Below are 24,624 nucleotides of genomic sequence, written 5' to 3' on the forward strand. Positions count from 1 at the left end.
AAAATTGTCCCAAACAGAAAACAATACCTGATCCAATGTGTACAGTTCACGTGACGCTGCTGTTGATGTGAAAAGAGGCATATGGGATTGTATCTGGATGATGTGTGCGTCTTCTCCTCACTCCCTCTCCCTCCTGACATTATTGTAAAGAAAGTATCAGTTTTGACCCACGAGAATTAGTCACACTTTCATGACTAAATATTTGGTGAATTTATCTTCCTGTAGCTCGACCACTGTGGACTGTGAGAGAGGTTGGTAGGACCTTTGGATGTTGTTGATATCTGGCTTTCACTGCCTGCTCATGTACAATTGTTGGGCTTTTCTCTGTAGAACTGCCTCAGGCTGACTGCTATATAAATGAAGTTGAATTTTCTTTTAAAAACTACTTTCCAAAGGGTTCACAAGCCTTTCTAGCATCCTTATACAATGAGGCAGTTCTTGATGCACTGCTGCCTGAAGGGTCAGAGGTCACAGCCGATCAGTGTTGGCCTTCAGCCTTGCCCCGTACATTCTGAGATTTCTCTGTATCCTCTGAATCCTTTACCGATACCTGGGTTGTAGATGCTCAAATAGATGTAAATCTAGCTGAGGATGTCCAAGTGTTTGAAGTCTTTTTCTTTCATTAGTTGTTTACAGGCTCTTCAAGCTCGACATTGAATTTACATTGTTTAATAACGTGTTGATTGTAAAAACATTTAAAATGCTTAAAATGAATTGGTGACTATCAAAAGACAATGATTTAACTTTGTAAATATTTTTTTGTCTTCCAATGTTAACTGCTAAGTTTTACATAGTGTAAAGTTGTTAAATATATCAATTTACAGACTATAACTATTCAAAATTGTTTTCAAATCTTCCTGCTTCATGCTGAATAAACAGAAACGTACGAAGAACACAACTTCCTGTATAAAGATCCCAATTTTTATTTTTTTTTAAAGGAAACAAGTGTCTTTTGACAGAGAAAAAAATATAACAGTATTCTTACACAATTCCTGTACTCTGACTAATTGGGAGTAAATCTTCAGGAATATTAAGTATTAATTGGACTTTTGGTCTGTTTGATGATTATTTATTAATCATCCCATAATAATTGACCATAACAGCAGAGAAAGTTATGAAATCATTTATTCCCAGCACATGTGGTTGTGTACATCTCCAGCATATGATACTGTGCACATGAGAAGCATCAACATCAGGCTGTACATCGACAGTGGTCACCTTTCCTGCACTTGCACTCACTCACTCTCACACACAATCACACACTCACACACAGATGGACAGTCAGGCCTTCAGGACCAAAGCCTCTCACCACAGTCAGCCTGACTCGGGATCATATCTGCTCTACTCTCACTAATTTCTGGGTCGACAAACATGTTACTGTGTGGTGGTACTGGTTTCCTTTGGAAACCACCAGAGCTCTAGTGCTGCTCTGAGGGTCAGTGGAACAAAAACACCTTTCCCCCGCCGTCTTGACATGTTTTCATCTTCTTTTTTTTCCTCATTAAGCGGATAGGAGGGTGAGGCTGCAGGACTACTGACTACACATCAAGCTTGGATTTTTGTGAGTTTCTGTGCAGGCTTGGTCTCTAATGTCTGGAAAAGGGTGGGGGTGGGGTGGGGGTTACACTCGCTAACAAAAACCATCCGTTCCACCTTTTGTTGTCGTCCACATGCTCTTTACTAAATATCAAGCTAAACAACAATTTCACCATACCAACAGGAAAATGTTTGACAAATGACGATGACGTTTTCTTTCCAGGGATTAAAAATAAGGATTCACATGCATACGCACACACATTCTGACACTGACACGCTGAAGCGTAAACCGCGGACGCTCCAAAGATGTCGGACACTGTACCAAAAATTAATAAGTCAGCTGACTCGGAGGTGTTGTGAGGTTTGCCGTCACTTTTCCGAGATGCACTTCAAACACCCGACCTGCACCTCCTGTGTAAAGCTACGTTAGAAAAAAAAAAAAAAAACAACACAGGAGGATGGACATGGATGAACTCAGGGGAAGTTTCTGATGCGTTGCTACCAGCCTGCAGCACAGTGCGCTGTGAAGCAGATCCTGGAATGGAGCACTGAAGTAAAGCTACTGGATTTGATCGTTTCAGACGAACCAATGTTTTAAAGGTTCCTAATGAACAATACATGCAGAGAAGAGATGCCTCTCAGTTTGGTCCACTTCACAGTGTGCAGTGCTGTGCAAAGGTTTTAGGCTGACGAGAGGGAGACGGTGCAAGAGTGCTTTTGGGGCAAAAATATAACATTTTTTTTTATCATTGATTGCAAAATAAATCAAAGGAAATCAGGTTGGTGTTCCCACAGATTGAAGTCAAAGCAGGATTATTTGTAGGCACACCGTCAAGAAAATGGTGTTTTTAAGAACATCTTTTGAGAACCAAGCACCTATTGACTGTGGTTGTCGGCCGGTTCAAATCCTTCCGACTCTTTATGTAAACACACAGACTTGATTATTTTGAGATCAGAGCTCTGTGGACTCTGAAGACGGTTCTCTATAAACACAGCAGTGCAGTGGTTAGCACTCGCAGGGCCGCACCATTTCTGTGGAGTTTGCGTGTTCTCTCGACGCATGCATGGGTTTCTCAACACGTGAGGTTCAGAGGCTTCCTCAGCTGAAGAATGAATTTGGAGCCAAACAAACAGCATTGCTTTAAATCAGTCTAAAACCTTTGCATAGCTCTGAACATGTATGTATATTCTGGGGATGGGGGAAAGGTTTTCCCGCACTTTGAGAGATTTAATTCTTTCTTGCTCATTGACGGCCATTGAAGCCTTTCTTTAAACCAGTGTTTCATAATCAACACGCAAAGTGGAGGCGACGACGTTCGTGCTCTACGTGAATTATGTGAGGTTGAATTAATAATAATAATAACAATAATAAAAAAAGGAGCCAATATGGCACGAGGAACATGTGAATTCAGTGAGTAGCAAGTGACAGAAAGGGCTGATCCATAAATAAAGCAAATAATATAAAGTATGAAAGCGCGGGCCGGACGAGACATATGTGAGGAGAGCTGAGCGTAATAATGCGTCCATCCACGCGGAGATACGGCCACACGTCTAAATCACGCAGGATGCCTCTAAATGACCATGATATTTAAAAAAAAGAAAGAAAAAGAAATCAGTCCATCTAAAAAATAACATGCTGTCAACATCCACATATGACTGCACCGCCACAAGTTTCATCCTGGGCATTTCAGGGGCTTACCAAGCTCAGCTGACTGATACATCGTTTAAGACAACCCCCATTGAGAATGTTAAAACAAGCAAGAGTAAGGTGGGATTCTCCTTTAAGCGGGTTAGTATGAGATCGCATGCTGTTCAGCAGTACAGGTTATCAAATACTGGCCTAGTGCTGGTTGTGCACTTTGTGTAGGAAGGGCAACGAGCAATCAAGAAACGGTTTCTTTCCTTCTCCTGCTGGCCAGAACATCACCCACCCCTCTCCCCGGGAGCCTGCGCCCTCCCTCCTCCACACAGAAACAATATAAAAGAAAAATAATAAAAATCAAAATACATAGAACATTGTTAACTTTCAAACAAGTCGCATATCCCCCCTCCCTCCCCCCCGAGCCTCTCTTCTTTTAAATCGTCTCTGGTAAAAATGTTTTCAATATGAAACAGTGGACACACCCATGTCAGATTCTAACATTTACATGGCTTTAGCGAAGTCTCTTGGCTTTCCATACGACGATCGTTTGAAGAGAGACGAAGAGGAAAGTAGAAGAAGACAACAGAGGCAGGCGGAGAGGGACGGAGGGAGGCTTCTGCTCCAAAACAGAGGGTGGAGTATCAGTGATGCCGTCTGTCCTCCTCACTACTTCAGGATTAGATGGAGTCCTTCGCCCAACTCATCTGGAAGGGAGACAAGCATGTAAGACCATCGTCAAATAAGTTCCAACTCCAGAAGGTGAGAGACCCATCGTGTCTTTGTGTACACACTGGACTGACCTTTGACGGTGCTGATCAAAAAACAGCTCTCGTCAGGCAAGTTGTAAACCATCTGAAAAGCGAGAAGCAGAACAGAGAGCGTATGAAGAGTTGGTACTCCTCAAATATCACCTACGACCTGCTGGCACAGTTTTGTTTGTCCTGCTCCACATTTCAAATGTCTCCATGCTCCGACACACTGGACTCCACTGAGTGGCTCCTCGCCGAGCCCTGCGCAGGTCTGATAAAGAAGTGTTCATTCACATCGGGTGTACAGGGGTGGCAGGGGTCACCCATGATGACCGCAGTCAACTCAGCCAGGCAGAGATGGTGAAGAGCCTCACTCACTCGCTGGGTGTGCAGAACATGGTAATTGCATGCAAATACTAGACAGCAGTGTTGTTCATGGTCAGATCAAACACAAACTAGTTCTCCTTCTCCGTCTGCAGTGAGTCAGTCTCCAAACACACGCGGTTAATTTAATGACTCACACACTCCAGCACCAATTAGGGGTGAATGAGTGTCTTCATAAAGCAGAGCTTGTTCAATTAAAATGACAACCATGATATTTAACCTCTTCGTAAAATGTGTTTTAATTGATCCTATTCATAGTTAACATTAACAACACACTAGGAGTCTAACCCCAACTAAAATCATTTGCACGTCACCTGTGTGGCGCCCGTTATCCTAACAATACGAAGTCTTACAGCGTGCGCGTTTAAGTGTGTGAGAGCGCCGTACCTGGTCGCTTAGCAGGATGTGTATCCCTGTGGGACCCTGTCTGTACACCTGGTTGATTTTTCCCAGTGGAAGGCTGCACACGCACGCCATCTTGCGGATGAGCTCTGCAGCTGTGAGCTCCTCTAGATACAGAGCGTGGTACACTGCACAGAGACACACCGGCGTCAGACTCCACCCACTGTGTTAATACAGCGACAGACAAAAAGCAGCTTCGTCACCATGTAAACTAGAAGAGAGACTGTGTTCTCCGTTTTCATTGGTGCCTTGTCCCTCCAGCAGGGGGCTCTCCTGAGGAGACTCCTGACAGACGTACACAGTCAGCCTGGGACGCACAGACCTGCACACACAGCCTCAGTTTAGCCAGAAATCCCCCACTGCTGCTGGTCACACAGTGATGAGGAGGTTTGGTCAGTCGTTGTGACAATAAGGGAAACGTGTGGATTGTTTAGTTGAAAAATGACTTCTGACATACCTGGATTTGAGTGCATTAAAGAGTCTGATCCCATCTGCTGGACCACAAATCTGGACCAGGTCGTCCCGGGTTAGCTTCAACAAATCAGAACCTTGGCAAAGAAAAAAACCCTCGTCAGTCACGAGGCTGGTGCGTGGTTTACAGAGTGCGGGGCAGCGTGCACGAGTGTACCTGAGAAGTGAGAGAAGAGCCTCGCGTAGGAGCTGAATCGATTCTTCAGCAGCCACTTCTGTGCGTCCTGGATGGACGCGGTGGGGCTCAACTGCTGCGGGACGCCACGGCAACACAAAGAGACGTCAACTCATCACATATTTAATTATGCAACGCTGCAAAAGCGACTTCAAGCATCTTAATATACCATCGATCCACTGATATCTTATATTTGGGGCTGTCAGCAAAAATGTGTTAAAGTGCTAGCATCATGCATAAATATTGAAAGTTTGTCCGCAGAGATATCAATAAGTCGTTTTGGGAAGAGAACATTTTTTTTTCTTTTCTCTGAGGCACCTGTACCGACAGACACACACTCCTCACTGCTACAGGTGTGGACACAGATGATCAACAACCTGGCAACCCTCTTGTAACTGTGCAGGGTTGAATATAAATATTATTCAGCATGGAAAACGGGGTCAGCCCGCTCGTGTATCTGCCAGGGATTTTATTAGATCAGAGTGATCGACGATCAAGTGAACAACGGTCCCTATAAATGCTGACTCGTCTCAATCAAACTGTGAAGCTCATTTTCAGCAGTGTGAGCCGAGGTAGGTCGTTTAAGTAGAATATGTCGAACAGTGAGATGTCAGAAACCTTTAAGAACTGCCGAACATGTCAGTTTCAGTGTGAAAATGGTATTAATGACAGTCTATTTCTGAACATTTCATGACGGTTCTGCCGACTCGTCTAAAAATGTTTGGGACGTGTTATTGGAATTTGAATATAAGCAAAGTAGTTTGATTTCTATAGATTCTCTCATAATCAAGTTGGTACTTGAGGAGCAGGACTGAGAAATGCCGATTTAAACTTTTTAAAAATGTTGTCACTTTGCATTACATTTATTTTAAACATGGAAGAAAAAGTGATTAATCTCAATTCATTTCACTCTATAACATTTTAATTGATAAAACTGTCTAGATGTCTGTGCCTTTTTGTTGAGCATTCCCAAAAGACAATTGTACGTACTTGTATTGTATGTACTAACTTTGAGTTAACCCAATGAATACATATTACATGAACATGTTTTCCAAAGGCAGAAATGATACAGACCTGTTGCAATGAATCATTTCAGACTGAACCTAACGGAGCGGCTGTGAGCTGATTTCATGTCCAATACTCAGAATTTTGTTCTCGAACAGCCGGTTCAGAATAGTCTGACATGCCTTCCCGTGTCTGTACATATGGTACGTGACACTTAACAGAAGTGCAGAAACTCCAGACTAACCTCAGAGTTGCCATGGCTGCCAGGGTCTGCCTGGTGATTGGGAGAGGACGAGTCACTGGGGAAACAAAAAAAAAAAAAAGTGGGGAAGGATTAGGAACGCCACGGCCGACACACGTCTTATTTAAAGTGCAAATTGAACAAGTGCACACACACACGGGTACCTGTCCAGCACTGAGGAAGTTGTGTAGGTGGACAGCGGTGTGGAGGTGAAGGAGGGAGTAGCTGCCTGGTTGGTGCTGGCATAGGCGTTGTCTGGCCATGGGGAGCACTGGGGAAAGTCACAAGAATACCCAACAATAAGAGCCAAAAGATTACGGACAAACTCTTGGTGTGTGCTGAGCTCATCTGTCAACAGGTCCGCACCAGCTAATATAACTTCTCTAATTATGAATGCCATTAAAACTACAAGGTCAGGAGGAGAACTGAGTGCTTACACTGCCTCTCTTGGCCAAGGAGTCGCCACAGTCAGCGGGGAGTGTCCGCTTGCTGGACTTTTTCAGCTCGATGTCACCGGCATCTTCGATGATGGGTTCGAGCCTCGTCTGCTTATGTACAAACAACAACAGGTCAGCTCGAGGCGCACCAGCTGAACAACTGACAAGTCATGAAAAGGAAGCTTTTCAAGCTTGTATCTTTTTATTTTCTGACTAAATACAGCCCGCACACTGTGATGTAGTGATTGGTCGTCAAGTACACGGCTGAGGTTCGACTTCAACGTGGTTTTGTCCTAAATGCCTGTAGGTATGAAGATCTGTCTGTGTTCGTCCTGTGGTGGATTGTTGTCTAAAGCTGAAGAAGGTAGGAAAGAATTTGGGTGGATGAATATTATATTCTACAAAAATGGATCACAAAAAAAATCTGTTATTGAAACCTTCAACCTTTCTCTTTAACTTCTGGCCGTTTCTACTATTTTAATAAATTTTGCAAAACTTTGGCAATGGGTGCAAATTAACAGATTCAGTATCGTCTATCCATGATCGAGATCTGGATTTATCATGGACATAGACGCACGAGCTTCGCCCAGCGGACACTCTCAAAAAAAACACCAACAACAACGTCATAGGCATTTAAATGCAAAGTCCAGAGCACAACCCTCACAAAACTGGTCATTTGCAGTTAGTTGAGATGAGTGTTTGCATTCATCTTAACATGAAAAAAACAACAACAACTGGATGCTTGTTGCTGCAGCTGCAGCAGACTGACCTCTGACAAAATAGTGGTATCATACGAAGGTTGGTACTTTTCCTTCTCTTGGGCTGTGCGTTTCTCCATCTTCTCCCTGTCAGTCTTCTGCTTGCGGTCGGCCCCTTTTGGCTAAAACAAAAACAAACATTTTCAATAAAAAAGAGAAAACAGATTTGACTAGAAGAGTTGCAGTCAGTGGGAATATCTTCTGAGTGTGCACCTTAAAGACTTTGATTTGGCAGGAGGCGGAGTGCAGGTGCTCTGTGTACTCTCCGCCGTCTCCCAGGGCGAAGGTGTCGATCTGGATCCTAAAGGGGACGCCCTTCTCTCCGCCGTGCTTTCTGGGAGTGAACTCTGTGCTGATGCAATGCACCTGCAGGCAGAGCGAAAGAGAAAAAAACAAAAAACAAAACAGGAGCTCAAAGAATGTGTCTGATGTGGTAATTCACTGACACACCCAACAGATGGTACAAAGAGGGGTGCGCGTGCGTGCGTGCGTTACCTGCACAAATACAGATGTTCTTTTATTCAAGTCCCACAGAAACTCTGCTGCGTTGAGCTGGGAGGGATGAGTCTTGGGCTCCACGATGCCCACAGACATTGGGATATCTGCCACACATAAACAACTTGGCTCAAGTGACACACACACACACACATACACGTACACTTTCACTGAACATCGTCGCCTCGCCTTTACCGATGTCAAGGAGACGGTCACCCGGACGATTCCACTTCCAGCCCTCCAGCTGCTGGTGCTCCGTGTACTGCAGCCGGCGGTCATGAAACACGACTCGCACGATGCTCTACACACACAATGCACATGTTAAGACACGGGGAGTGGGCAGAGTGAGAGGAGGGGATCTGTTTGTGACGATCCTCTCACCTTCACCATTTTGTTGGTGATCTCCGGTAACTCCTCTGGCTTCCTGTTGTCCAACATACGCACCTCATAAGACTGGCCTGAACGACACAAGAGAGAAAGGACAGCAAACTTTAAAAGGTGGCTCGGAAATTCTTCTTTCTTTTCACATAGTTGAAGGCATCAGGAAGTTATTTGTGCCGTGCACAACAGGGTGAGCTCTTTCCAACACATCGTGTAAAAACAAGTCAGTTATCCGTTCTTGAATTGAGTCATGATCTTTGTATTTAGTCAGTTCACAAATGTTTTTCAGTCGACATATGACTGAGGGTAAATGCAGATTCACTTTGTTCACCTCCATGAAATATCACTTAATCCTCACCGCGACAGTGTCTGCAAACATGCCTTGTATTTAGTCTGATGCTTGACGATCAAGTCCACCCCGACTTCGCCTCAGAACGTGTCAGAAGGTGTAAATCCCTCATTTAAAGGCCGCAAGTCTCCACGAGTCAGGGCAGACACAAACTCCACCAAGCGTGAGGGCAAAAGGACACACCTGCCAAGGAGCTTTTCTCTTTCTGCTGTGTAACCCGCCAGATCAGCGCTGATGAAAGTCCCAACAAATCTTCACCCTTCGTGTTCTAATCTATGAAGCGTTGCAACTTCAAATTGAGGCTGCTGCTGGAGTGAAAATGAAACTTTCCGCTGCTTTCTAGGACACTTTTTGGGGACAGGAACTAAATATCGACCAAGTCTCAGCTTCATGATGTGTAGAAACAAAAGTTGAAGTGATCTTTTAAAGGGAACGCATGGTGGTTTAGTGCCGTGTTCTCTACCCAGTTTGAGTGTGTTTTGTAGGGAGTTTGCATGTTCTTCCCACCACTTATACACATTTGAAGAAAAATCTGTCTACAGGAAACATGATTTAGATCTTAAGTGACAATGAGTTGGAAAAAGACTGTCTGGGGGGAAAAAAAAGAAAGAAAAGTAAACTGCACATTTTGAGTCGTGTCAAAACAGCTTTAAATTGTTTGCAAAATGTCAAAAAATTTCTAAATGATCAAGCTACTGTAGCCAATGTATTTATCTGGGTTCAATATTCTATGATCTTGTATGAAAAGTCTCCAGAGCATCTATTTCAGAGTAATCCTTTCACGAGCCATCAAGCGGTAACTGTGCACCATAAAGAGTGGATTGCAAACTGCTCCTGTTTTTCTCGATGTGGAGACCAGGAAGATCAGCAGTGGTTTCATTTTACAGTAATCATACTAATGTACATTGAATTAATGTGGTAATTATTTATTGATGTTAGAAAGTAGAACACAAAGTCTTTTAGAGCAATTTCCTTCATACGAGTGGAAAATTAAACTCCAGACCAAAACAAGAGTAAACAATGTCGGTGGGCCGAGCCTCTCTCTGAATGTGCTCCTCACCTTGATTTAGGTATGTGAGTGTCTCGTCGTGCAGCTTGACAGCAGGCGAGGTGGCGGCGCACAGCACATACTGGAATGGGGGATTTTTGGTCTCGTTTTCCGGGGGAAGGCTGGAGTCCTCCTGCTTGAAGATGGGCAGAGCCAGCACATCGCTGAAAGGGGGAGAGAGAGTAAAGAGACGACAGACGCAGTCAGTCAAAGTGAGGTCCAAGAAACCAGACAGATCTGACACCTGTTCAAAGTACTGAAAGAAAAGGACTTCCTTTGTCTTTGGCGGTGTATTTCACAAGGATTCTTTCTGTAGCATGTCGGATATACAGTCAACTTCTTGGGGTGAAAGAAACCTGCTTTTATGCTTCTCTTAAATCTCTATCAACACATCAAAGTGGGTTGCAGTTTCAACCGTTGATCTGCCCCTTTCCCCCAGGACAATACTTCACTGCTCCATGGTGTGGAATTATTAAATGGATCAGCCTATTTTAGAATAAGTGACGAAGGCCTTTCCATCGATCAAATGGCCCTCTTATGTATGCATGAGCCCGCAGCAGGATAAATGAACAGAAACACCCAGAGATAGTCTGAGCTGCTGACATATACCATCTGTCATACTTGACAGCCACTCCAGACAACGGACCTGTCCTCAGCTCACACTGCAGTGTGAGCGGGTGTTATCTCAGATCAAGTGATAAAAAACAATTCTCATCTCATTGAAGGAAAAATCTTTGTCGGGAACCCAGGAATCCAAAGTTGCCACAAAAGCAAATGAATGGATAAAGATTCTGACATCACTGCCAGACTTGGTCACCCTCACATCACCATCTGGGCTTTCTCTGCAGAGTGGGGTCACTTGCAGCACCAACCTGGGTGCCCCATGCTGCCCGCAAAAACGGCGGACTGCTTCCTGAAATCCGAGGAGCGCGTTCCACCGAAACGCCCTGAGACATTCTGTTCCTACCAGCTGCTGGCTCCAAACATGCCTCACAATCCACCCTGACACCGCGGATAGAACGACGTCTGAGGCCACTGACACCGCACGCGCCCGGTTGTCACTAATTCACCCGCACGCATACCACCACTCCAGTTTTTGGTAAACTTGCTTACACTGACGCGCGATGAGAAGGCGCTGCCGTCACATTCAGATAAATGCTCTGTCAGAGCAGATGGACCAGGAGGCTGCTGATAACAGACAAGCAGGTCAGGAGAGCTTCTTGGCGACAAACACCCAGTGACCTATTACAAAACCCCATGCACACATACTGAGTTACGACTCCAACAGGTGGATTATGTGCTGATGAGCCTTTTTTTTTCCACTCATTGAAGAAACACAAACATCGATAACCTTTGCCCATCCTCCACAAACGGCGTAGTGCTGACTAACCAGTGTTCCGTAAGACGTCACAGATTAGAATAAATGCTAAAAACCACCTGAGCGCCAAGAAACGTTTGCAGAGCCCACACGTGCAACATTTAAAACCTGCAGTGAGAATGAACAACATGTGTTTACAGAAGAGTTTAAGCGTTTTTATGATTCGTGCAGTTATAGAGACTGTTTGTGTAGCAGGTGGAGCCAGGAATCACTCAAAGTGTCTGACATTAGAAATGTCATGATGGTGCTGGTGTGTAAATATTGTGTTTGTCTAATGATGATGTTCAGAACATAAAAGGAAAAAAACAAAGCTGCTACAAACAGGCAACAAACATCTTATTAGATTGCCGCAAAAATTTTAAACTTTTACAAAAAAACAAAAACTGAGAACTGCAAAGTGACAATCATTTCTAGTTTAATCTAAATTTATTTGAAGGCTTAATAAATGTGATTCTCTGATTATCAACTAAATATATTTTGGTTATGGGCTATTGGTTAGAACAAAAACAAGAGCTTGTTTGGGGTTCGATTAAGGCTGTGTGAAGAACATGCTGTTGTTGAAAAAACAATTTTGACCGTCAGATGCCAGAAAATAGATAAAAGGCTAACAATAAATAACATATTAGTAAATCATTTTTAGATCCAACCTCAGACACTAAACTCTGCCACCTGCCACTAATGTGCAATAACATCCTCTTCATCCAAACAGCCATTAGTAATATTCTGCTCAATACTTTATGATGTACTGCTGTTGTCTTCTTATATTTTCATGATCATTTGATACATTTTCCTTCTTTTGTACATCAATGTGAACAAAAAACTAACATTGAACTTTGCTTTACATGTGTTGCATGCTGAGAGGGGATGCAGTATTAGTAGTATTACTGCATGCCACAACCTCTTGTTTATCTTCTGTGCGCATGACAATAACTTTTTGAATCAGACATGAGCTCTGCCCAACCGATAAACAACAATTCGAGGTTATTTTAAAGAGAAATGAAGGGGAGCAGTACACTGATGGGGGAATTAAGGCTCAAGCGATTGATACGGGTTCTTTATGTCAGATCATTTCTATGTTAAAGCTTTTGTTTTCTCCTGCTTCTCAAAAACAAGGCCACGGACCTGCTCTCACAACCAAAACACAGCCTTTCCCGCTGACTTCCTCGATGCTTTGGGTGAAGTTTGACGAGTCCACTGACACCAGGATGGAGTCGATGTAACGCGTGTCTGTCTCTAAGCTTTTGTGTGGATGTGGAGACATTAATCTTTGTCTCTGTTCGTGGCACCCTGCAGTGCTTGCCCTTCTCCAAATCCCAAAACAAAGAGAAACCATCACTCCAAGCACAAAGGGGATAACTCTCCAAACAAGAGGGAGGGAGGGAAGACGATGATATCAACACCTGGAGACACTGTATGTGCTATTTTCTACAAGGATCCCCGTCCTATTGTGTTTCCTCTAACCTCATGCTGTAGGCTCCTGCCCCCAGCTCCTGTCCGATACCGGACAGGCTGGCATCGAAGTCGTGCACCAGCCCCGACTCGATGGTGGCGTCGTCCATCTTTAGCACCCAGACCATGGACCCCAGCTCCTTGTCCTCGGGCTCTACTCGGAGGGCCGCCAGCTTGCTGCAGGTAACGAGCGGCCGGGCCGGTGAGGAAGTGCAGCTTCTGAGTGACACCGTGAGAGCAAAGTTACGCTGCTAGCCCGCTAGCCGCTCCTCGGCGAGCAGGGCAGGCGAACTGGTAGCTTCCTACAGACACGGGGCGCACCGCCATATCCCCACGCGAGTGTTTTGTCTTTTTCCACGGAAAGTGGTGAGAAGTTCGGAGCCACTCCGCTAGCGCCCAGTTAGTCGTGACCGAGGATGCGAGGTGATCGTCAGCATGCTAATGGCTAACGGCTAGCGTTACAAAGCCAGCTCGCGAGGATACAGCGGCCCCCGTTGATCCTCCGGGCGCGGGGGTCCTCCCGACAGTCGGGCGGAGGTTTGCTCGGCAAAATGCAACAAGCGGAGGGGAGGTGAGATTGATTTAGTCCACACGTCGCATCCCACGCAGCGTCCACACAGCTGTTGCCTCCTGGCGGAGAAGCTAACTAGCATCAACTTCAGCTCGAGTGCTAACTGCAGCTCTGCCGCGGCGCTCCCTGAACCAGCCCGACCGGAGCTCCTCTTCTCATCGCGGGGCTGGAATCACCGCCGAGGCTCCCGCTCTGCCGCACGCAGTCCTCTGACCATCCAAAGCGAAGCGTTTGACACAGAACCAGGCATCAACATGGCTCCCTCAGCCTTCAAGACTGTCGCCCTGTGAAGCCTGCAGAGAGCTGCCACCGCCAGCCTCGGGAACCGTGCCAGGGCGGCGATCGGCCAATCAGAGGCCGCCTCCTGTGCCCAGCGCGGAGGAATCAGCCTATCAGAACCCTCCGAGCTTCCGTCATTGTGTCCAACTGTAGTTGCTCTCAAAGGGTGCCACGCGCGTCCCTAGTGGTATTTTGGGAGTACTGCAACTTAAATAAACAAATAAATAAACACGAGTACTTTCTTGTTTTCAAACGGTATAATTCTATAATCTCAAAAATCTACATATAACGTGACTGTTGTAGGTACAATTCAGCATCACAGAGAGACAGATTACACATTTACACACCTACAGTCAGTTTATAGTCACAGTCCAATTATCCATCCATCTTCTGAACTCTTTTATTCTGGTCAGGGTTGCAAGGCACTGGGTCCAATCCCAGTCAAATATAGAGAGAGTCAGAGTACATCCTGGACAGGTCCCAGTCCATTCCATCACAACCACACACACTTATATTCACGCTTATGAGCAATTTTACATGCATGGATCTGATCCATAAAAAGAAACCAGAGTACCTACACAGGGAGTATATAGTATAGTACAAACTACACACAGAGCCCAGACTTGAACCAGGGATAATTCATAAAATGTTGGAGAAAACAAACAAAATGCACTACTTTTTGATTATAAGAAATCTAAATTTATTCACAATGGAACATAGACAACACATCAGATGTTGAAAGTATGACATTAATTAATTTTATGAATAAAATAGCTCTGTGTGAACTGTAGTAGTGACACATCTAGAAATAGTCTGAACTTTATTGCATCCCTTTGAGTTGTAAAAACAGTCTGTAAATATCAGAGCCAGGAGATCAATTCTGTTTAGTATTGATGCACCAAACATCTACTGGTCAACAGCGTGGACTCATGGCCTTGCATGTTTGATGCATACAAAATGTAAATTATTGTTGTCTTGCTTAAATGTGTGACACATTCACTGCTGCCTGAATTTGAGTAGCTGTTCTTACATAACTCCAAATACATTTGAGCAATGACGGCGCCTTCACAGGTATATAAGCTGCCCACACCAAAGACAACAACACAACCCCAGCAGGCTCCAAAAAAACAAGTTGAATGATCCTTCTCCTCTTTATTGACACTCCGGCCAAAGCATCTAAGAAGAATTTAAAATTAGCAGTGTTCCGTTTTGCCCTCAGATCATTTTAAATGAGCCTCGGTCCAGAACTGACAGCGTTTGTGGATCACGGTCATCTGGTGTTCGCAGACGATGGTTTCTGGATGTGTTGCAGTGGTTTCCAGCAGGGGGGAATCATGCTTGTTTTTTTTAATGCAGTGCTGCCTGAGCACCAGAGGATCACAAGCATCTAATACCGACGTTGAGCTTCCACACAGAAGATTTCCGAGACTCTATGGGTCGTTTGATAATACGTATTGGAGATGATGCCACTTTTCTAAAAGGCTCATTTTATGTCTATTTTGCTTTCTAACACTTTGCCATTCAATGTAATTGGTTAAAAAAAGCGTATCCAGCTGTTTTTCCAGTTGCTTTTCTTTTGAGTTGTTTTAACCTTTAAAGTTTTTCTTTGATGTACCACAGAGTATATGTGATGCAAAAGTCTATACTTTCAAATACCTTCTGATGCAAAATACAGTGAAATGTCCCAAAAATACAGCTGTTGCATTATGGATGTTTTTACCAACCCACCTGACAGCATTGGCTGTAAAGGGACAAGGCAGCTCTCTTTCATGGTGGCATCAACAATATCTCAGCAGAAATGTATTTAAAAATCTTTATTTTCTTATTTAATTTTTACAATTTGCTTGGTGGTTTGGCGGGTCCAGATTGGAGCTTTTTGCGGCCAGTTTTGACCCATAGGCCTTATGTTTGAAACCCCTAGCTGGACTACAACTGAATTAGGGGTAAAAGTAGTGGAGTTAAAAATACCCAAAGGGAAGTACAAAAGAATACTTGAAATATTGGTTTGTTTGACCTTATTTAGGTGCATCATCAATTGCAGACTTTTAATTTCACTTACATATATGAACTATCTACATCTAACTATATAAATGTTACACTGTGGTGACAGAGATAAAGAAAACATGATTTTGTTTTCCTATAAAGAGTAAACCTGCAGATCAAAAAGTTTTTTCTCGCAGGACAAGATGTAAAATGTAAACAGTGCTCATGGTACAAGCACTGCATTGATTAAAGTAATGGGAGTGTTTGTTATTCATTAATTAGTGCTACACACTCTGAGGAGCGCGGCACCTCGCAGATTATTGATTCACCCGTCCTGTGCATGAGTACAAACAGTGTGCGGTGCGGTGCGGTGCAATGGACGGACACTGGACTGAACAAACACCGGCGCTCCGGGGGTCGTACCGTGAGTAGCCACTGTCGTGTCTCTGCGCAGGAGGTCGGAAGTTTTCGGTGTATTGCTGCCAGAACAACATCTCGTCTGAGAGCAGCTGCCGCCCCTCGGTCCCCGGTTCTCTCCTCGGTTCTGGCCCTCACTCACTGCTGCCTCCGCGGCTCCGCTCGGTACCGAACCGGTCCACTCTCAGGCTCATGCTGCGTTCACGTCCGCTCGGAGAAAAGAGTCCAGCGTTATCTGAGGCGCAGCTGCTGCTCCTGATATCTTCTCCTCCTTTCCCTGCAGCCCGCGGTCAATAATTACCCCAGAGTCGGACCCTGGACGTGGCAGGCAGTCAAGTCTCTTGGTGGCAAAGGTTTTTGTTTTTTGTTTTTGCCTTCTCCCTATAGCAGCAGGGTGAGCACGCTATTTTGGCCTGAGGGGAAGACCCGCCTCATGACTTCACCAAAGCCCCCCCTGTGTGAGCACATATTCAAAAAGCACCAAATGATTAAACATCAATACACATCCTTGAAAAAAATATAACCCCTCCATTAGCTTTCACGAAAAAAAAAAAAAAAAACATTTAAACTATGAGTACAAAAGTGAAAACACCTGTGTCAATATGGACAAAATAATCTATTTGTAATCTGTGGAAAAAGTTATCTTCCTGCTCTCGCCTTGAATGATAGCTTCTTGAATTTCTTGTATCCCTACCATGCCTATCCATCTTCTACATCCCACCCGACTAAATGAGGGCACGGTACACCTGGACAGGTCACCATCCCACCCCAGAGTTACAGAAAACCACACACTCACACCTACAGACACTTTAGATCCACCAATCAACCTTTAGAAGAACAAAGAAATCTGAATCAGCTCGAACTGGACATGCAAAATGAAAAAAAAAAAAAAAACACAACTTATATAGGACTTTTGAAGGATCCCACCACTGTGTGTGATTGACGGCGATGTAGAAGAAGTGTTGTTTTGAGGTGTTTCACTGCAGGCTCTTGGCAGTGAGGTGGGGTAGGGGTGGGGTGGGGTGGGGTGTTATGGGTCAAACTGGTGCAGTGTCTGCAGCCCTCTTTAGCTGCTCCTAAATTTACAGCCCAGAGAACAGATGCATACATGAAATTCAGCACCCGTTTCTCAAATAGCTGCGTTGCATAAGACATAAATGTTGTCTTTTCCGCCCCGTCTGGATAAGTCCACTTTATTAAGAAGTGCACTTTACACCGACTGCCCCTCTCACGGCTCTTTACAGGTGACTGAAACACTTGTGAGGATTTGTCTTTGTTTCAACCGAGCCGGAAAAAGTCTGGATTTTGTGTCGATTGTCAAACAAAACAATTTTAACACATACAAATAAAACCAACATGTTTTTTTTTTTTTTTGTTAAACAAAAAACCAACCTGCGTTGTTCATTCAACACTTCTTTCACTCTTTTTTTAATCCTGTAAAAATGGAAAGAGGCCTATGATCTGTACAAGTTCTTTACTTTATTGTAAGCACAGCTTTGTAAATGCACGGAGAAAAACACAACAGTGTAAACTAGAATGTTACGAGGAGAGGAAGGAAAGAAAGACACGATGGACAGGAGAGAGGTGATGAGATGTGACTTTTTCTGAGCTGTAAAATAAAAACTCTACAAGCTTCTCGGCGGAGAGATGAAAAAAATCATAAGTGTGAGAGAGAGAGAGAGAGAAAGAGAGAGAGAGAGAGACACTACGGCAGGCGCAACAGAGAGAGGGAAAAAAAACCCAATGATGGGCACAGGTGCAGGTGTGCACCCCCCCGGGGGACTCTCCTAAATGACATTGTTATTGGATATTCCATTTTAATATCATATATAGATACATATCCACTATGTGATAATAAGCCATGTCCCGTCACACTTCTTATATTCAGCTTTACGCTCCCCGTCTCCCTCCATGTGGCCCAGAAGTGACCCAATGAGAGGCCAGAACATCCCGGATTTACCTGCAAAGCGCGGACGTCGTTCACACCAATTTAAAACCCAATAAAATGTTTTGTTATAAATTGAATTCCATGCATAGCTGAAGCACATTACGCCTCTCCGATAATCTTGAATCTGTGTGTTTGCTGAGAGCAGGTGTGACCCACCGTGACTTCCTGGTAGTTACAGTGCGTAAATCGTACCTTTCGTGTTAGTCAGCACCTTTTTTTAATTTTATTTTTTTTAATTGACAGGATCGTGTGCTGATGTGTGAGTGAGAGAGAAACCTCCAGGTATTAAAAAAAAAACAAAAAAAACAAATCTACCGCAGTAAAACCTGATTTTGTAAAAGAGCTATGACACAATGTAAATTTACATTCCTGTCTACCTGGCCCCGACAGGGAAACAAACCGCGTGATGATTTTTGACCCTCGCAGAAAGATGGGAACCATGCAGACGCACCATTTGTTCTTGACATCAAGACGTTTTGGAAGGAGGACGGGCTCTGTTGTGTTGTGGATGTAAAGCTGAGTGGACAGGAAGTGACAAACCGGGCTGGGTGGAGTATGTGGCTGCATGTCTGTTAATGTCTGTTCCAAGCACTGGGGTCAGTTCAGTCTGAGATCGGGGGAGGGAAGGGGGGGGGGGGGGGGTCCTTGGTAACAGTGAGGAGAGCAACGACATGCCTTTCCACTGCATCCTCTGCACCACGACTCCCGTCTGTGACAAATTCATGTACCTGTGTGTGTGTGTGTGTGTGTGTGTGTGTGTGTGTGTGTGTGTGTGTGTGTGTGTGTGTGTGTGTGTGTGTGTGTGTGTGTGTGTGTGTGTGTGTGTGTGTGTGTGCGTGAGTGCGTGTGCGTGTGTGTATTTTCTGTAAGTCGTTTGCTCTGGTCAGACAGTGTTTGGGTCTGTGCGGAGGTGAACACAGGGCCACATGTTTGATGTTTTGGTGGGCAGAGGTGCAGTTCGGAGGCTGCCCCCTCCGCGGGATGGTTTTCTGTCTCCTATAGGACGTCAGACGGAGGTTCACTGCCGCTGGAGCCGGACTGAGCGCGCTTGATGTACAGATTCAAGAGCTTCAGCTGCAGACAGGAAAAACGCAGACGGAGATGTAAATACATGAACATTTCTATACCTTTACAACAATTATTATATTGATGAACAAAGCTTTTTACATTTATTAATTCTAATCAAAGCAGAATTTTAAATCTACTGCCAATAATGCAGCTGAAAAAACCCCAGCAAACTATCCCATCTCAGGGATAATCTCATTTACATTTGACAGATTTCAGTAACGTGGCCCTAAGAAATCTTTGCTATGTGTCTTGGAGACTACAATAATTTACAGGTGTTACAGCGTCGAGACCGGCAGGAACACAGAATCTGTTGCTGGAACTCTATGAGTGTAATAAGTGACTAGGAATCTAACTTCACTTATGTAATCCTGTTTCCTCAATCTTCAGAGATTAAAATACTCCAACAAAACGTGTTCTCTCTATAATATTGCTCAGTTAAAATGAGGAAAAAAGTTGAGTTTTTGAAACAAATATCAGTTTTTAAGTCTCGATAAACCAAGACCCGAGGTTTAAAACGTTGATAAACTCTGATGTACAGTATGAAGGTGCAAACATTCAGCCTTGTGAACATGATTGGACACAGAACACAGTTTTGAACGGTCACCTTGCTGCTGGAGAGCTGGCTGAGGTGTGGCTTGAGGTCCTCTCCTATCACTGCGTAGATGGCCACCAGGCAGAACACACAGGCTTTCCTCACACTGCTCTCAGAGTTGTCGTAACCCTGATCAACCAGATAACAGAGTTACAAAGCTGGAAAACCCTTTTGTTCTTAAAGAGTCATGGACAAATCCCTCGCTACAGACGTGTGGATGGAGAGTGAGACCGTATATACTAGACTGATCCAGATGATGATTTCCCGCCGCGTCTTACCTGTATGAGTCCTGGCACTATTTCTGGTAGCATGCTGATCAGGCCGTCGCCTGGAATCCTCTCCACCACTTTGGTCTGCATCTTGATAGCAGCCAGGTTGATGGGGTAGTCAGCCGACTGGATGATGGGACACAACACCTTGATACACTGTTCTGGACTGATGGACAACGCCAACATGGCCGCCGTCTCCTCTGCTGCTCGGACCACCTACAGAAACACACACAAGCCTGGACTGAGCTCAAATCACACTTCATTCCTCCATTGTGTTGATCTGCCAGAAATGCTGGAGTGGACAAACAAGTTTTATTCACCCGAGCTATAAATAGACCAATCTGTAACACCACGTCTGCGGATGTGTTTACAAACCTCCTTGTGAGGGTCTTTGTGAGCCTCCAGGGCCTTCATGATGGTGAGCTCTGCGTAATTCTTGAACCTCCAGGGCTGCTTGCAGAGAATCTCCCTGAGCACTCTCAGAGCCAGCGTTCGGATCACATGCTGAGTTGGAGAGATTTAAGATTTAGGATCAAAAGAAGAGAACTGGCCATTTCTTTTTCTGTTGTTTCAGACTGGAGGCGAGCTCGCGGCGTACCTCTCTGTCGCCCATCGTCTCCAGCAGGAGCAGCAGGATGGTCTTGAAGTGCTCGTCCCACACCTGCAGGGTGTTTTCACGAATCAGCTTCAGCAGCTCGCACAGCGCCGCCTTCCTCTCCTCGATGCGCTCGTTGTGATTGGACAACTCTTTGAGCAGCTCGGCAACCAGCTCCGATTGGTCCAGGCTGCTGTCTGCTGGTAGACAGTTGACCATAATCAGACCATAATATAAAGATTTCTCGTGTGTGAGTGTGTCGTGTGGGGTGTTTGTATACGACACCGTCCGTACCGTCAGTGACCTGCTCCGAGTCGTCCAGGCTGGTGTCTTTGCGGCCGTGTTTGAAGGGAGAGTCGGAGAAATGCTCGCGGGCCCCTCGGGGGCTGGAAGTAAGCAGGGTTGTGTTGAGGAGCGACGTCTTGTTGTCCAGAGCCATGCGGCCGCCGTCCACCGAGTCTGAGACTCGCCCGTCTGTCCCGCTGCCTCCCTGCAAACAGACATGGACGTGAAACTGTTAATGGGAGCAGTTTGGTCTTTATGGATCCGAACAAGCTGCTTTTCCTGAATTTAAATCAAATATGACATAAAACACGAAATTCCTTGCCTGTTTCATGTGAGGAGGTCTAAAACCTTACTTACTCAACCTCAAACAATTAGATTAAGAGTCGTTTTCACCATTTAAAAAAAAAAAAAAATCAAACCTTTAAGTTTATACGAGAAAATCAATCTGACGAAGCAACTGTTGTGTCATTGGTGAACATGTGCCAAAGAATTAAAAGCAATTAAATATCAATTACTTTTTATGTGATTGTTTATCTAACAGCAAACGTTGGATGAAGTTTTATTTGCCGACAGCATACTGTGCAGTAGATGTTGTTATAAAATCAACCCCGGTGACTTATGAAGGATTAAACATCAGGAGCAGGGTGATACGGTGTGTGTGTGTGTGTGTGCGTTTATATTTACTCCCAAACCAAACTCTAACTATTAAATGCTACTATCCGAGCGCCACTTGATGAGTCAGGCGTGCTGTGATTGGCAGACTGATGACATGTGGCCAGGTTGGATTTCAGAAGCGTCTCCTGGGGGAAATGTCAGGGGGGGTCACACCTCTGTACTAGAGTACACCACGTCCTTTAAACGGTCCGGAGCTATTAGCGAGGACTGCAACAAGACCTGGCATGACGTCCGCGGTCGTAAATTTGTTCTGAACCAGCGGACTATTGATGCATGCACTTGAAAATAATGTTATTTCCTGATTTCCGCTGCAGTGTGTGTGTGTGTGTGTGTGTGTGTGTGTGTGGTAAACTATGGACACGATTTTATCAGTTGATGTGGGAGATGAATTTCATTGCCATCGGCCCCCATTAACACCTGATGAGTGCTGCCCAGTTCCCACGCTGCAGGGGGAGTGGCAGGGTGGATCGGATGTCACGGTCCCATATAGCACATGTGTATGTTCAGCCTTGGTAAACAAGGCTCAACGGGAGGAGAACCAACTCTGGGTTACTGAGAAGTGTTGCACTGAACACTCAAGTCTCATATTGTTCAAATAGGTTACAATTAAATACCGTCTGTTATTTTGTCCTAAAAACTCATTTAGATAGAAAGTCAGATGTGATAAAATATCAACAGCTACATGTCTGCTTGTGCCAAAGCAGGTTTAAACACGAGGCTTTGAGAGGTTTGTTTCAGCTGCTTAAAATAAAATAACTAAGCACGTGGCCTGATGTCTACTATGAATGATATAGTCGATGTTAGACAACAACGCTGCCACCTAGCAGCCGCCGCCTCAAGCATATTAAGGCAGCTGGTAGTCTTCGGATTTCATGAAACTTTAAAATAAATATTTTGCCTTGTTGTGGGTATTTTCAATTGTGCCTCCTGAAATGTGACACATGTGGCATCATCAGATTCTTCCTAATACTCTATAATATTGATGATATCGCATGTATTTATATTGAATGCAGATTTTGTTTGACAACAGAAAAGCAATCTCAAATCTCAATAAAATTGGAGGTAAAACCATAGATCTTGTAGTATGTTGCAAAAATAAATCATTAAATGTTTTCACAGCAGAAGCTGTAGAGCTCCATCAGCTCCTAACCCCGCCACGGCACACATGCGAGCTCCCTCCCTCGGCCGCCTCCACTCACTTCCTCTCCTTCTCGCCGCTGGACAGGATCGTTCATGTCTTCTTGGCTGCGAACGCTGAAGTTCTGGATGGCCTCGGTGACGCCCTTCAGAGAGCTGTAGATGTCCTCAGAGTTCATGTTTTCAGTGTCATAGTCAAAAGCACTGCACAGAAAAAGGATGATATTTGTTAGACCTCTTTCATGCAACAAATTGCACATTAGAAATGCTGTAATTTCTTACTCCTGTTTATAAGCGCACAATTTCAAAATGCAGAACCTCACAGTTTTTCCTTTTCTATTGAGCAAATATCTCACTGACACCGTGTGCGGAGGGGGAGGAGTGGCATTACCTTGGTGAAGTGGTGTTCTGGGAGGTGTTAGTAGGGGAAGTGACTGGACTGGACCAGCTGGCTGGAGATCGGGGGGTGTGGCGAGTCAAAGGGCTGCCCATTGGTGCCTGATAAGGTGACAAAAAAAACCAAAAGGACATCAAAACAAGTGCAACATTATTTCCACTGGATAATGTTTGACAAGCTGCAGCGGACCGAGAGCAACCAGGACAGACACTCTGGGCTGGAGTGAGCGTTACCTGCGCAGCGTTGCCGGTGTTCTTGAGATGGTTTTGGAGGAGCTTGGTGGCTCCGTCCTGAAAGGTTTTGGGCAGAGCTGCCAGCAGCATGGTGAACTCAGGAGTGTTGAGCTGGAAGAGGGAGATCAACACCGACTGGGCCGCCTGTCACATACAAAATAATAAACATGATGAAATATAATATGATGGCAAAATACAGAGGAAGCTTTGCTTTGCGAGTCTATTCTTTCTTTTTAAAGCTCTTTTGTGCTGCTTGGTGCAATACGTTACATTTTTTTTGGAAACTCTGCCAGTAAATCTAAAACCAGACATGCACAGTGGGTCTCGGTACCTTTCTGACATCCGAGCTCTTGGGTTCAGTCGTCCAGGTGATGATGCGAGAGACGGCCAGCCGAGTTTCACTGGAGTTCACAAAGTCCGGTGCGTCCATCTGTAGCGTCAGCGTCTCGATGTACTTTAGAATGGCCACCTTCACCTGTGACGCAAACATGCACATTCACACACACAACATTAAGTGTGCAGATCGACAGCAATGAAAGTGCATGGCCAATATTTACCTGCAGAAACAACAAATACATTAACAACAAAGCCACAAACACACAAGTATGAAAAAATGAACAGCAATGTTTACAGTCAGCTGTACAACCACAACAGATTGTGCATCTCCTGCTGGTCTGGGAAAAAAAAAAAATCAAATGAACTGATTCGTCAGTGACAGAAGATTAAAATCCATCCATGGACATGCTTTACAAAGGAAAAAAAACAGATCATTCAACATAAAGGTGATGAGAAAAGATGATCCAATAGAACCAATATCGGTAAACATTCACCGCACGCTTTGAAATGCCACAACTGACTCCTCCCTGACTTTCCTCCGAATCTCAACATAAACACCTCGAGGACCAGAACTTCCTCCAAATCACTTAGCAGCATCGAGTGCGCCACATAATTGCTCCCCCCGGAGCGCACTGACCTGGGAGGACTGGCTCCAGGCTGCGGCCTGCTCGTCTAGAGAGCAGGCGTGGCGCCGCGCTCTGGGGGGGAACAATTTTACCCCGGACCCTGCCCTGCCTCGCCCTCGCCCGCAACACGAGCTCCGCACAGGCTTCAGAGAGAGAGAGGAGAAGCACCGCATCAATCAACGGCGAGAGACAGGGACGGGAGGGAGGGGAGCGGCCAAGGGGGGAGGGGGGGGGGGGGGGGTGAAGGAGGGGAAGATGGGTGTAAGTGGTGGGAGAGTGAAAAGTGGAGGAGATTAAGCTGCGGCTGGACTAA

The 24,624-nt window shown here is 45.0% G+C and overlaps 2 protein-coding genes across 9 annotated transcripts in view; both read right to left on the reverse strand.

The window, feature by feature from the left end:
- Positions 1–1,107: 1,107 nt before the first annotated feature.
- On the reverse strand, positions 1,108–13,778 carry ubp1 (upstream binding protein 1). Of its 3 annotated transcripts, none has more exons than XM_080484996.1 (16): positions 12,913–13,778; positions 10,086–10,237; positions 8,677–8,753; positions 8,491–8,596; positions 8,296–8,402; positions 8,014–8,166; positions 7,812–7,922; positions 7,043–7,150; positions 6,770–6,876; positions 6,609–6,663; positions 5,342–5,435; positions 5,171–5,261; positions 4,917–5,035; positions 4,699–4,841; positions 3,979–4,030; positions 1,108–3,882 (listed from the first exon to the last, which is right to left on the reverse strand). In XM_080484996.1, the coding sequence occupies exons 1-16, from the start codon at positions 13,026–13,028 to the stop codon at positions 3,845–3,847; spliced, it is 1,629 nt and encodes a 542-aa protein (XP_080341122.1). In that variant the 5' UTR covers positions 13,029–13,778; the 3' UTR covers positions 1,108–3,844. The 3 variants fall into 3 exon arrangements, with proteins under 3 accessions (XP_080341122.1, XP_080341121.1, XP_080341123.1); XM_080484995.1 differs by having other exon boundaries at positions 7,043–7,153; XM_080484997.1 differs by lacking the exon at positions 7,043–7,150.
- Positions 13,779–17,608: 3,830 nt separating this feature from the next.
- Positions 17,609–24,624, reverse strand: part of clasp2 (cytoplasmic linker associated protein 2) — a 51,721-nt gene continuing 44,705 nt past the window's right edge. For 5 of the 6 annotated variants that reach the window (XM_080484989.1, XM_080484987.1, XM_080484990.1 and 2 more), the window contains 10 exons: positions 23,681–23,824; positions 23,350–23,493; positions 23,111–23,217; positions 22,782–22,923; positions 20,917–21,112; positions 20,626–20,819; positions 20,403–20,531; positions 20,037–20,243; positions 19,771–19,887; positions 17,609–19,172 (listed from right to left, as the gene is read on the reverse strand). In XM_080484989.1, the coding sequence (XP_080341115.1) occupies positions 19,095–19,172; positions 19,771–19,887; positions 20,037–20,243; positions 20,403–20,531; positions 20,626–20,819; positions 20,917–21,112; positions 22,782–22,923; positions 23,111–23,217; positions 23,350–23,493; positions 23,681–23,824 (1,458 nt within the window). In that variant the 3' untranslated portion in view covers positions 17,609–19,094. The remainder of the gene's footprint in view (positions 19,173–19,770; positions 19,888–20,036; positions 20,244–20,402; positions 20,532–20,625; positions 20,820–20,916; positions 21,113–22,781; positions 22,924–23,110; positions 23,218–23,349; positions 23,494–23,680; positions 23,825–24,624) is intronic. The other variant, XM_080484991.1, reaches the window with a different exon arrangement.

Source organism: Lipophrys pholis (assembly GCF_963383615.2).
Source record: "Lipophrys pholis genome assembly, chromosome: 17".
Classification (NCBI taxonomy): Eukaryota; Metazoa; Chordata; class Actinopteri; order Blenniiformes; family Blenniidae; genus Lipophrys; species Lipophrys pholis.

What these genes read in the sequence shown, in the direction of transcription:
- ubp1 (XM_080484995.1), bottom strand. Translation starts at nt 13,028, where the DNA reads ATGGTCTGGGTGCTAAAGATGGACGACGCCACCATCGAGTCGGGGCTG. An exon ending in ACTCACATACCTAAATCAAG is followed by an intron (nt 8,754 to 10,085) that starts GTGAGGAGCACA and finishes TGTGTCGTTCAG; the next exon opens with GCCAGTCTTATGAGGTGCGT. An exon ending in TCTCTCTTCTAGTTTACATG is followed by an intron (nt 4,842 to 4,916) that starts GTGACGAAGCTG and finishes GTCTCTGTGCAG; the next exon opens with TGTACCACGCTCTGTATCTA.